The 13524-nt window shown below is 36.5% G+C and overlaps 1 protein-coding gene across 1 annotated transcript in view; it reads right to left on the reverse strand.

The window, feature by feature from the left end:
* Window positions 1-13524, reverse strand: part of LOC105617651 (CREB-regulated transcription coactivator 1) — a 29849-nt gene that overhangs the window by 8464 nt on the left and 7861 nt on the right. The window contains exons 3-6 of the mRNA XM_012199211.1: window positions 3649-3913; window positions 1953-2058; window positions 1588-1738; window positions 430-525 (exon numbers count right to left, since the gene is read on the reverse strand). Of these exons, the coding sequence (XP_012054601.1) occupies window positions 430-525; window positions 1588-1738; window positions 1953-2058; window positions 3649-3913 (618 nt within the window). The remainder of the gene's footprint in view (window positions 1-429; window positions 526-1587; window positions 1739-1952; window positions 2059-3648; window positions 3914-13524) is intronic.

The raw sequence follows: 13524 nt of genomic DNA on the forward strand, positions 1-13524 counted from the left end.
CTATTGTGGATTTAGACTGAAAATGTGCTTCCTTCGATTCCATAATCTGCCAGTGAAAATGCGAAATATCTGAGCATTCGATATTGTATCGCGATGTAAACTTAAATTTTTTGGGACGTGACCCTAAAAAATTTTCATAAACTGATTTTAAAAAAAATCCTAAAATAACCTTTTCAGATCGGTTCAAATCTTTTTCAGATATTTCGCACGCAGATATTTTACAACATTCTACGACAGCGGCTCTTAACCGAGATGTATGTATTATGATTGGAAAATCTTTACAATAGAAGCTCGTGCATCGAGCTCTTTAGATAAATAAGTAAATTTCAGAAAAAAATTATTAGATTCGTGTCACTCGTAATTAAAAATCCGCTGCGCTATAACAATAGGCACAATCTACAAGTAATATGGGGCCGCGAGGATATTTACTTGGACGCTTGACGGATCCTGTGAAAAGGAGAGCCTACCAGCTTGTGCCAAGCTGGTTGGACTGGACAGGTTTGTGGGACTGCTCGTTTGAGGACTCTGGAATATATCAGCGGTTCGACCATTTTAAAAAGATTTCCCGCTTTCAGTAAATCCTACTTGTCTACAGCTTGTCTGTACGTGGCTCAACGACTTCGCTCGTACGAGCGATAAGAAATATATGAGATGAACAGTAATTGTTGAAAAAATAAGAAACCGATGAGAAAAACGCGAATGAACAATTTCGATATCGACATCTGCTTTTTATCTTCTTTAATTGAATATTCTTTCGTCGGCCGCATCAATTGTAAAACATTAAGTTAGTTAACCAATTTCAATCCGTTCAAAAGTAGAAATAAATTACTTCACATCGATATCGACGAAAGCCGCTCTTTTAAAAAATAAATGCATTTCCTCCATAAATAACATTTACATTATCACAATTTTTATGCAAACTTATCAGGTCGTCTTTCAGCCACAGATACTAGATAATTATTATATTTAAATAGAGATATAATCTAAAAAAAAATAAATTTTTGTTGAGATAAAAGCTTGACTCATTAAAAAATTAGTAACTAAATAAATTTAAAATGTTTTAAATATCAATCTTTTATTCGTCACAGTAATTTAAATTGAAAGAGAATCAATTCTAATTGATAATAGTACATCTAAAGTTCAACTGATGAAATATCGAGATTTTATCGTAGACCGGCTGGATTAAATTATCCGTTGAATAACAATGAGAAACGTCACTTATTTATAGAACCTATTGGCGATTGTAGCAATAAACAATTGTCTTTCGTTTTTCACTTAATACAAAAATCACTCAGAGAAACATACTTGATAGTACAAGACAATAATAAATTTATCGCAACATGACATTCAAATTATCATTTAAAGTTTTATAATTTTGAATACAGACATTTTTTTACAGACATTTTTTCCGAGGATCAAAGACAGGTGAGAGAATAAAAAATATTAAAAAAAATTAAACATCGCTGTAAAACGATTAAGACTCGTTCAGAAACGTGCAGCCTCGCGAAAAGTGCGTATAATATCAAGAGAAAAGAAAAGAGAAAATATTATCATAATTGATGTACGATAATCAGTTGAACAACTTACATTGCTGAACGGCGTACTACTCGAATGATCCTCTTGGTCCAGAGGAGTGTGGAGTGGCGACGGAAAGTGTACGTTGCTCAAGTCGGGCAACGACCCTGTGTTGTTGCCTATAGGTATTTGCTGTCCCGGTGGTTGCGAGCTCGGGTATATACTGAACAAAAAAGTTCACGAAAATTGTAACTAACTCAATTAACTCGCAACGCAATCAAATGAAAGTTTTTATTGGATGTAATTCCACCGCTCAGTCAGCAAAAGTTATAAAACTGAATCGTGAAACAAACTGGAAGAGACGTTTTCTCTGTTCACATGAAAATGCTAATTTTTTAAAACGTGCTATTGATTTCTTATCATTTAACAATACGTACTTAATCCCAGGCACTCTAGGCATTTCGCAGGAGGATCTTGGTCGTTCGATGAAACTATGATGAGAATCTCTGTTGTCATTTCCACTTCCAGTCATAGCGTGTTGATCTGTTAATTTCAGAATACGCGATTTATCAAGTTTCGAAATTATACATAACGTCATAAAGCCGATATATGTTAACGTGATTTCTCTTATTCCAGATAATACTTTACTTGCATGATGCTGAATATAAAACGATCATTTTAATACAGCATCTTCCGTTACGGTTGTACAGAATGCATGAAGTTTCTCAAACTAGTTATCCGATTTCTCCGGAGCAACGTAATACCGCTTACTAACGTTACTATCGTATAATATTTCATATGTTTCGTTGTTACACTGATCTCTAGCACAAGATCGTTCTGGAAAGTTTCGTGATTTGACGCGATCTAAGGAAAATTTATATCAAAACTGTACCGTGTTATTGCTCCGAAGACTTTGCATGTCACATCTGCACGAAGAACTTTGCGAACTTTGTCTTGGGAGAGGATCGATTCCTTGTTTAAATTATATGAACTTTATAATCGGCGTAATAGTAAAAGTATCTAATTAGTTTTGCGAATACTGTAAGATGTAAAACCACGAGAATTCTAGGTTCATAGTTTGGAATTGTGAAAGTCTTTAACGGGTAGATTATAAACCGCATGCATTTCAGAGGCGAGCGTGTAAGGTCTGAGAGATCAATCTCTTTGTAAAATTCTCTAGGTAACCACTTATAAAGGAACAAAGCGGTGTCGCGATATAACGAGGTAACGAGGCAATATGGTAATGACGGAATTTCCGAGCTGGGTTGATTCGCAAAACAGCGTCAAAAGTCAAAGAAGCAACTTCTTCGCGAAGAGCGAAGTTTTATATAGAATGAACTCATTAATATAGCGTCCAAACGACGCTGAAAAACTGTGTCATTCACCCATGCGAATACTCGATCACGCTCGAATTGTTAAATGTCGAGGGAGTAAAAACATGATTTCATTTTCACGCAAAATAAATTACGCAAACTGCACGACGTATCATTTTAGCCTTTAAATTATTAACGGTTGATGAAATAATGTTTACGAGTTTTATGCAAGATATTTGATTAATCGTCCTTCTCATTACGACGGATTTTGATTAACTGCAGTAGATCTGCAGAAATACGCTTTTAAAAAATGTAATACTTATGACAAAGTTTAAATAGATTAGACACATATCTCAATGTTATACTCGATATAAATTGGAGTAAATAGTTCTGTTTTTATTTATAATAAAGATACTTAAAAAAACACAATTATAGGCATTAATTCCCGCACTCAGAAAAATTTCTGATTGAAAATGAAAAATCAGAAATGAAAACAAATCAGAAGTTTCCGATCATATCAATCAAAATTTTAGTTGAAATAACCAGATGTCCAATTATAATGATCAAAATTCTGATTAATGTGATCAGAATTTTTTTAGTTTCATTTCAACCAGAAACTTTTCTCAGCTGCGTGGATAACAGCACGTAGTAAGCATTTTGACGAAATTTTGTATTACGTAAGGTTCTATAACTCGTAGTCTTTCACTCAGCATCCGTCGTTGAGAGAAAGCTCGCGTCATGGGTCATTCGGGATATATTGGTCGAAACAGGTTTATCTATGATAAATAAAAAGAAAAGAAAAAAAAGGAGTAAAACCGACACGCATCGCTACCTCGTCGATGAGGTATGGCGGAGGTTGATTGGCAAGCCTCGTTGGCGCTCTGATGCAAAGCAGAGTCCGAGTTTGTTCTTCGCCAAGTATCCGGTGGCGGTGGCGACAGGTAAGGCACGCCGCTGTACGGTGACGTGTCGTGCCTTTTTTCCATCGGACGAGATCGCATAGGTCCCACCCCCATGCTTCGGCTTCTGTTGTCGCTACGGTACATGGCGTTATGCTGCATCTCCTCCAGATTGCTGAGCGCCGTCTGCAAAAAACGCACAAATCCTCCTTGAGGATTACAATTGGCATTGCGACGGTGTAATAGCGTGCAAAGATTACAATGTAAATTAACGATAAGAGAAACGAATTGTGCGGTAACGAGCAATGCTGTGTCTTTATTGTGGAGTAACTTTTTGTGCAACTATACAAAAAAACAGTTTTGTTGAAGTATCTAAAGTTAAATACATCTGAAAATAATTTTATTGGACTATCAAATTAATTATGTAAACGCTCAAGTTAATTGTAGAAAATTTTTTGCAATATTGTTCATGTTTGTTACATATTTATTTTTATTTCAATAGGAATAATCACTAAGAATATATTTTTATAATCCAAGAATATGTACGGAAAGAATGATTTTGCTGAAGCTTTATTTAATAATCTAACAATCTAAATGTAAATCAGAAAATAACTTTTTGCACCATCAAAATAATTACGTAAGAATCTCAAGCATAATAAGCAATACTGTAAAAAGTTTTAACATTTTAATTATTATTTAAAGCAATTAATTTGAACGTCCTACATAATTATTTTAATAATTTAATTAAGTTATTTATATTTAGCTTAATTTTTAAATATTTCAACAAAATCGTTCTTTCCTTGCAGTTTCTTTATATAATATTATCGTAATCAATAAGTACTGTAAATGTCTTTTATAAAAATTTTAATGCGATAAAATAAACTTGTATGCGAGAAAAAAAAACAATTTTAGGTGTCCGATTCGATTTTCGAACCAAATAAAAATGCGAGCAGGACGACTGGAGATATCAATGCTCCAAGAAATAAGAGCGAGCAGTGATAATTAACGAGTACTGTCATATCACTGAATCATATCACTGATAAAATAGAATTCCGACGAATTACATTATTCCAAATTATACAGTGCACCTGAGAGGAATCATTATGAAGACGTGCTTTATACGTGAGAGGGAGGAAAGAGTCGAGGTCGAAGCAAAATAATTCGCTTCTATCTACGTGCTTTGGTGGCAAAACTCGGTCTCTGAACTCTCCAAACCACCGGCAAACCATTCAACCGACCACGAAGAATTTTCTCGCTTCGCGAATCCCGCCTCATAAAACGTCTCGTCTGCTTTACAACCCGCCATCATCGTCGGCGTTATGAGTGGCGATTAAAATGACGTAAAGCAATTTAATGCGGGTGTTTGGATGGCCCGAATATCTATAGAAATCCATTTGGACGTTTCATCTGAAAAAATTCATAACTCGTTATATACAAGAAAATTCAACGTGTCTGAGCTTCATCGACTTCTCGCGTTTTTTACTATAACATAAATTTTATGTCGCAATCTATCGAATACATTATCACCTCGCTGCTTTCTATCGTGGCTATTTTTGCCGCATATTTCATTATTAAGTTTTTCAGCAAACAATTACAATATTCTTCCCTTACGCTTCTCATTTGATACGCAGGGAAATGTATAACAAAAGCCACTTCTGAGAAGCAATATCTCGCTGCTTTACATCTCAAGAAAAGAAAGCATTCTATAAATTGGATATCGCTAACTCGATCATCAGATAACATCGTGTTTTCCTTTAAGAAACTTCAGGTAATTATTTGTGATGTTCTCTATATCTCATAATCATCTTATCGACGATGAAATTATTCTTTAACTCTAAACTCTTTGCATTTATCTTTTGCGATCTTACACAGATATATGTATAATATAATACAAGCAACAAACTTAATTAACAATAATCATTAATAACAATTAAAAGATGTTTGGATTAATTTAAAGTTCGCGAGAGCTTTCCTAATAAGACATATATCGTTAAAAAAATTCCTCTATTAAATTCTCATAAGAAAATAAGCGCCAGGGGCTAACGGAGAGATGAAACGATCTCGTGGGATTTTGAACTTCCTGTCTGCGACGAGAATGTATCTAATAAAGAAATCTGTTTTCGTTGCATTAGTCGACATGTGTTGGACAAACATGGGTCGCATGGCTATTACCTAATATCTGTTGAATTATGCGATAAACACGGAACGTCTTTCCCACGATTATGGACAATCGCGCATATCATCCGTTCGTTAATCATACGACAGTATCAGTTTCGAAAGGCGTTTCGACATCATACTTCAAATGAATGTGCCAGCAAATGTGCCATCATTTAATGATACAACACTTTATTCCAAATCAAACTCTCATTATTTAATATTTATGTTAAAAATCGAATATAATGATATCCATATTGAAGCTATACGTTATTGAATATTCCGTGTCCAAATTCGTCATCAAAATGTCAATGTTCATGAATATTGCGGTTCATTTTATTAAGGAGGAGTCTGCTATTGAAATCTACATAAAAATTTATTTCACTTCAACAACAAAGAAAAGGGATTGGTTTACAAGACTATTCCTAAACTCACTCATCCATCATACTTCCCATGTTTACCTATATCTAGACTTATATAATATTCTACTATTTATTTTTCTATTCATCTTTAACTATTTCTCTTTCCTTTCCTTGTCATAATCCTTTCTATCTTTCTCATTCTACAATATTATCACCTTATACATATTCACAGCCTAATATTACATTTCCCTATTACGCTCTAAACTCTTGCATTTCTTTTTATATTATTCTATCATTGTATTTTGAAAGTGATAATAAACAAAAAAGTTTATGATTGCGCGTCTCGTTCATTACGAGAAATCTTTGATTCTCATACTCGCCGTGGCAAGTAGATGTAGCGATATTTATATGCGACGCAACAGTTCCACGTAGTTGGAATTGCCGGTGACGTAACAGCTTAACCACGCGCGCAAGCACGCGTGTGATAACTCCCGCGATAGGTTTTATCGAAGCGTATTTTGAGGAAGCTAGCGCCGCGATACAAGTTTTAACGACCGGATCATCACTACGCTACGTTACCCCATTTGCATAATGTAATATGCAGAACGTATCGGCGTCTGGTATAGTGACGATGCAAGAATAACTTCACCGCGACTTTTTTTACGTCGCATACACGAGCAGCGCACACAGACGTAACGCGTGCACGTGTCCGGGATATTCGTCGCGTCCGCGCGTATGATGATAGCAGACGTTAACATATTCCACCGCGCATCGTAGTGGACGCTCGCTCCAGCCACACCGGGCTTTATATAAATTTATCCTTTGTTAGGATAAAACCTCGTCCAGAAATTATAAATAACGATGTTATAAGCAGCCACAAAATGCTATTAACTTGTATGATTTATGACGACGATCGTGCTGCCACACGAATCGATAAAGAAGAACTACTATTTTAACACCTAAAACAAAAGATCTTTAATTAAATTTGAAAAGAATTTATCAGAACTCTTTTTCTTTTTTTGAAACGCGCGAATGAAGTCTCTGCTAATTTTTTCCTAAAATGATACTGCAAAAATACGAAGATGCTAAACGCATCAGATCTTTATGTACTCCGCCTTAAGAGAAAGAATTTCACTAATTATATCAAAAATCTGGAAATGAAATAGTGATTCCATGCGCGGGTCGACGTCTCCCATTCACAACTTTCCCAATGTCAGGGCCGTGGGCGTCGCACGAGACGGCGCGACGCGGCGCATCGACCAAGCCGCGCTCGTTGAAGAACCATACCTTCAATTAATGTCGACGCTAATAAAAGGCATGTCCGTGTCCTTGTATGCGAACCATATTTATCACATTCGTCATATTCGCCTGAAAGTTGAACGAGAATAATCAACCGTCTCCGTGCAGCAGGTCGATTCGCTCTTCCCTCGATGAAAGAAACGGTACAAACAACGTTAGCGTTCCTTTAGACGCGATTTTCTTGTTGAATGCCGTGTATTTCTCGATTATAAAATACGTTGTCATTCTAGTTTAGAAATGAATGACCCATTTGAAGACAATGTGATAGTATCTTTATATATTTCTCTCTCTCTCTCTCTCTCTCTCTCTCTCAATAAGTTTCAATAGATTAGAGAATACGCGGTGAAGCTCATCGTTATTACTGTTCGCGGCATGTCGACACGTGCCGGTGATCAAAACGACGAACGCACACGACAGCAACTCTCCTTACCTGCATTTCCTGACACGAGGCCAATATTAGTCTCGCGAGAGCAACGTGTGACGGATGCAAAGCACATTGAGGGTTACAAGGCTGCGATCGATGTTACATACGTCGCATCGCCGCCAGCCGATTCCCTCCTGTGTTTCACGTCTCGCCACGAAGAGACCAGAATGTAATTACTACGCTATCCATATTCAAGAATGAGATTACCAGAGAGTGGGCCTGTCAAAGTAGTAGCGCACACGTGCGCCTGCAACATATCGTTCGCATCCAATCACATCGCGAAATGCAGAGCACTATGGTGCATGTCGCTTACTGTCCCGAATTTAAATTTATTCCATTCCTAACCTTTGCGACAAAATTGAAAGACACGAAAAAGATCCTATCCGAATGATAATAAGAATTCAAACCTCGAAATATTTTTCAGATTTTTGCAAAAACTTCTCAAAAGATAGCTCGCTGTTATTCACATGAAAATCCAGCTCTGACCTCAAAGCGAAACAAGTTTTCAACGCGAAACTTCGCAACTTTCTACTAATCATTTATATCTTTTAGTCGTTTTATTATAACAACTTTCTATTAACCATATGCGTCTTATACTTGCGCCCACATTGATTTATTTTTCTCTCGTTGAAAAATACTATATAAATATTTACATAAAAAGAGATATTTAAAAATGTGTCTTATGGATTTAACTGGGTAATTTAAATGGATATCTAAATTTATGCAGATAACCATAAAATTTATCGTTATTAAATTGTGCAGAATAATTCTATGTTGCAACAAATAATAAAATAATATTTATGATTAATTTCTTCTTTATGTTTTTCTTTACTTTCGCAAATGAAAGAAATCATACGAACACAACTTTAATCGGAAAATTGCATGTCTGTTTTCAGAGCAATCTCTATGTAAGCTTTTTAGATGCGATAATTTATTAAATTCTTTTTCAGTAATATTATGCGAAAAGAACCGTTTTTAAAGGTCGTGTACGCATCAATACGCGTGGTTTATACCCGAATGAAGAGAAAAAGCGAAATACGAGGGAAAATCTTGGGTCTATATGAACAAATACCCTCAGCAAAAAATTATCATCCTAATACAAAGTATTGATTTTACGCAAAAATAATAAATATTCGTATAATTATAAAACGGAAGAGATTGATGATGCAAAAAAAATTTCGCAGCAAAGAAGTTTAACTTTTTCCCCGACTTGAATGAACTTTGATTTGGACTTGAGCCACGATGCTCTGTTATTAAATATTCATCCGGCTTATGTCCTTCGACTTTCACAGATGATATTCAAGGACACCGCGGTCGATCGAACGCCGATGACACTTTCCAGGTTGTAATTTTATCTTCATTTGACCTCTTATGCAAGTCGACCGTCCGATGTCGGATCGCTAACGGTGCAGTGGAATGAGAAATTATGGAGCGAAGCAGTCCCTCGCGCGAATCACGCCGTATAAGGATTTTCTCAACGAGAAAATCAAAGACCCTCGGCATTATTGGATAATATTATGTAACGCAAGATAATCAAACTTTTGGCAGAGTTACGCTAAAGTTGAATTTCAACTCCGGAAATATTGCTGCTATATAAAAATGCAAAACAAGATTTAAGTTTGAATGTAAATTGGCAGCACCAACTTACGCGGAATATTAATCGAACTCTCGATCAGGATGATTAATACAACAGGATGATTAATACACAAGCTATGTAAAAAGCGACGAAGAAGGTGGTGAATGATTAAATTATCGTTAATGGAAGATGGATCTTAATGATAAGAGTCAGACAGAGTTAAATCAAAATATTTTAGCCTGCAAAATAAGAAGGATGTGTGAGACACGTCTTATGAATGGGGCGAGTAACATGTACGGAACACGTTGAAAATGTCGTCGTTGAACCGATCGTCACGTCGAAGAAACTTCCCTTTATGACCTTCCGCTCCTCCTATTCGCTCGCAGTTCTCTACTCCAGCAACCCAGGTTCCTATCCTTGCCTTCTACGCAAGACAACTACGCTCCACCCACATACGTCGTCGTCGGTCGTCATCACGACGTTTCGCCGCCGTCTGCCGACTCTCGACGACGACGACGATGACCCACTTCAACAAGGATACCCATCGCCATTCAAGGCTGATAAGAAAGAAACAGGACGCTGACCGAATTCGTCGCGCTTTTCCGCAAGAATCACAGATAATTCCGCCCAATCGCAAACAAAGTATCAATTTACATTCGTATTCTCTGATATGAATTCATAAAGTCTGTTATCATAGATAAAACAAAGAAACAGAAAACAACAGAAAACAGTCTATATAGCGAGCTCTTTTAAAGAGATTGTTTCGTTAATATACTCGGACGTAATCCCCGGGAATCTCAATGCGAAACAAGCGTTATCCTTGAAAATCGATTGTCGTGAGCTGCAAGCGGGCGGATCAAAGGATGCAGATTCTGTTTTGCAAACGGTGGTAAATTGTATTGCTACGTATCTCTGCGAGAAACAGTATTGACGCTTTCGCGTAAGATTTCGCGACGAACGAAGCTGGGTGCAGCTGCGGCTGCAGTAGCAACCGTAACCGTAACAATCGGTACGCCGGGAACGAATGAAACTGGTGAATACCTGCACGAGAGTAACGCGATCAATATTCTGTTTGCTGCACACTTGCCCCGAAGCACGTGTACGCGGTGGCGTTTGTTTTCTGCCGTGCTCCCGGAGCTTGCATACTTACTCGCATCCGTTAGGGGAAATACCTTTCGTGTAAACTCGATTCATTCTAAAAGCTACAGAAGCACTTTATGATCGAGAAAAACAAACGATCTTCTTGCTAGTTTTTGTTGAAAAAAAATGCAAAGTTACTTTGAACCCAATACGTTTTTGATTGTAAAATAATCTTTTGTTCTTTTGACTTTTTTCTAGTCGAACACACTAATATTTCCAGTTATCTTTCCCATTCCACATTCATTAAAATTAGAATAGTTTTAGTTTAGTTTGTATAAGCATTTGAATAGGGATGTTAGACGTAGTTCTGAAATGAAATGGAATTAAGTTACGGCGATATTATTCCGAGCTTGCTATTTATATTATCCCGAGAATGAAGGCTCGTACGTATCGCCTTATCGCCCACGGGGCTGCCATTCAATTGAGATTGCGCCGACAGAGATCGGAGCGCAAAGCTAGACCGAGGTTCTCTTCGCGGCGACATGAACGGCGGATAGGTGCGCCACGGCACGTGCGCAGGAGCAGAAATTCCGCCGGAAATTCGATCGATTCGTGTGCACGCGAGAAAGTTGGACGAGCGAGAAGACGACGCGAATGCAATCGCGACGACAGGAGGCCTCGAGAGGCGCAACGAATGATCGAACGGCGGGGTAAGGACCTGGAAGGGATCTCTTGACCCCGATCGCACATCCGAGAAGAGGTAGACTGTCCGAGATAAGACCGCCTCGATGTATTTTCTCGCGATCGAAGTTCGACCTTGGTGACAATGTATCCGGTATCTTTTGTTAATTGTGGGCGATTCTTTATTACACACTTGAATATATCGCGTTCGAGAGAGAAAAGCAGCGACCGTCTCGTCGAAATTGGTAATAGTTGGTAATAGTTGCGTTTAGCAGAAAAAGTAGCTCTGCACAACTATTACAAAATTCTTTAATATTTGATCCTTACTTCCTTACTCGATCTAAATCAGGATTGCCAGAAAATGAATTTTAAAATTCCCCTGACTTTTCCAGGTTTTCCAGATGAAAATGGAAATTTTCTATGACAATATAAAATATGTAAATTTTAACATTTAGACGCAAGGATTGTATAGGAAAGCTATATTATTAAAAACGCAAAAAAAGCTTAATAGCATAGTAAAATTTTGGGTGTCAACAAAAAATAAATTAGCTTTGAAGAAAAAAAGAATGCAGTTACGACAAAAAAAGAGGAAATCAAATAAAAATATTGAATAAATTTGAATTATTTTGTTAAAATCGTTATTTAAAGTACGCATGTTTTGAAATGTCAGATATAATATTGAAAAAATTATAACAATTATTTGGAGTAGGAGCAATTTAAAGAAATTGTGAGCAAATTTTGAAATTCCAGACTTTTTTTTTACATTTTCCCTTTTTTACTTTTCCCAGTTTCCATGACCAATTTCAATTTCCTTGACTTTTCCCGGTTTTCCCGATTTTCCAGATCTGTGGCAACCCTGTAAATGTATAAATGAATTGTATTAAAGAATCTAACAACAGTTGCAAGCTGCTTTTCCTGCTAAACGCAATTAAGAAACGCTTTGTCCAATTTGGAACATTTTGGTGCGGCACATAGACTTGGGATAATCGGATATTAGAATAGAGATTAGAATAGTATGCCGGCAATTTGTCGCACCAACTGCTAATAGAAACTTACGCGGGATATAAGCGGTATTATAGGACTCGTTTTACCCTCAAACCAAGCGCTGCATCAAGGTCGAAGTGTATTAATAAGCACGTAGCTCTCCGTGGCATTGTGATACTCCTAGACTAAACACAATGATTTCCCATTGTCCTGTGTGATCGATCAATTTCGCGCTAAGCTATAAGACAGCTTACAAAGTATCACTTATTCAGGAAACTTACAAGGTCTGTCGGTACGAGGAAACGGGGCTTTACATTATTCCGAATTACATACAATTTTACGATACGTCGTATAAGTTTCAGTTAAAATACTAAAGTTAACCGTCTATGTCTGAAGTACGTACAATTTTGCATTTATCTAAATATAAGTTTCAGATGAAACACTAAAGAAAATTGATTCAAGGGAATGCTTACAGATCTCGTTATTGATATTCATAAAAAAAAAGTTATTTGTCGTTATTGATATCCATAAAAAAAATTATTTGTCGGAACTACATACTTATTATTTCGTATTATTTCACATTCTAAATCTGTTTTTTTTCTTTTTTCCCCGATAACACGTAATTCTTTAACTTGCGTGAACCCACAAACGTTTCAATTGTCTAAACACACCATCAATCGAATTACGTTATATCTGTAATCTAATTAATTTTCAATGATTGCTAGTAAACGGAAAATAACGCGTAATAGAATATCAATCAGATGAGTTTATCGATTTGATTTAATACGGTTAAATTTGAGAATGCAGTCTTTTGCCATCGCTTCGCAAAGACTTACAAATGTCGCAAACGTCAATAATAACGCGGTATATGACGCGGTTTCGATATTACATTTCGTTCCACGATTTAATTGCTTCGTTATGGAGTGATACGTGATACGTGCTCTATGCGCGTATACTGTAAACTGAAATACGAATTCCCTTTGTTTATTACCTCCGGCAGCGTTACATATTGCAGCTTCCTATAAGCAAACAATTATATTCATTGACAAATTGCAACAATCGCAACATAATGCAAAGTTTGATGTATAATTCCAAGTTATTATGGTGGTAATATGATCGGAAATATCAAATTAGTGCATCACAAATACGAGTACAGTTAATACAAGATCTTTTTATCTTTTTTTTTCCCTTTTATCTCGGATGTAAAACGACAAAATTAGCCAATTTTCAGTTATTA

This window comes from Atta cephalotes (genome assembly GCF_000143395.1).
Source record: "Atta cephalotes unplaced genomic scaffold scaffold00001, whole genome shotgun sequence".
In the NCBI taxonomy this organism is placed as follows: domain Eukaryota; kingdom Metazoa; phylum Arthropoda; class Insecta; order Hymenoptera; family Formicidae; genus Atta; species Atta cephalotes.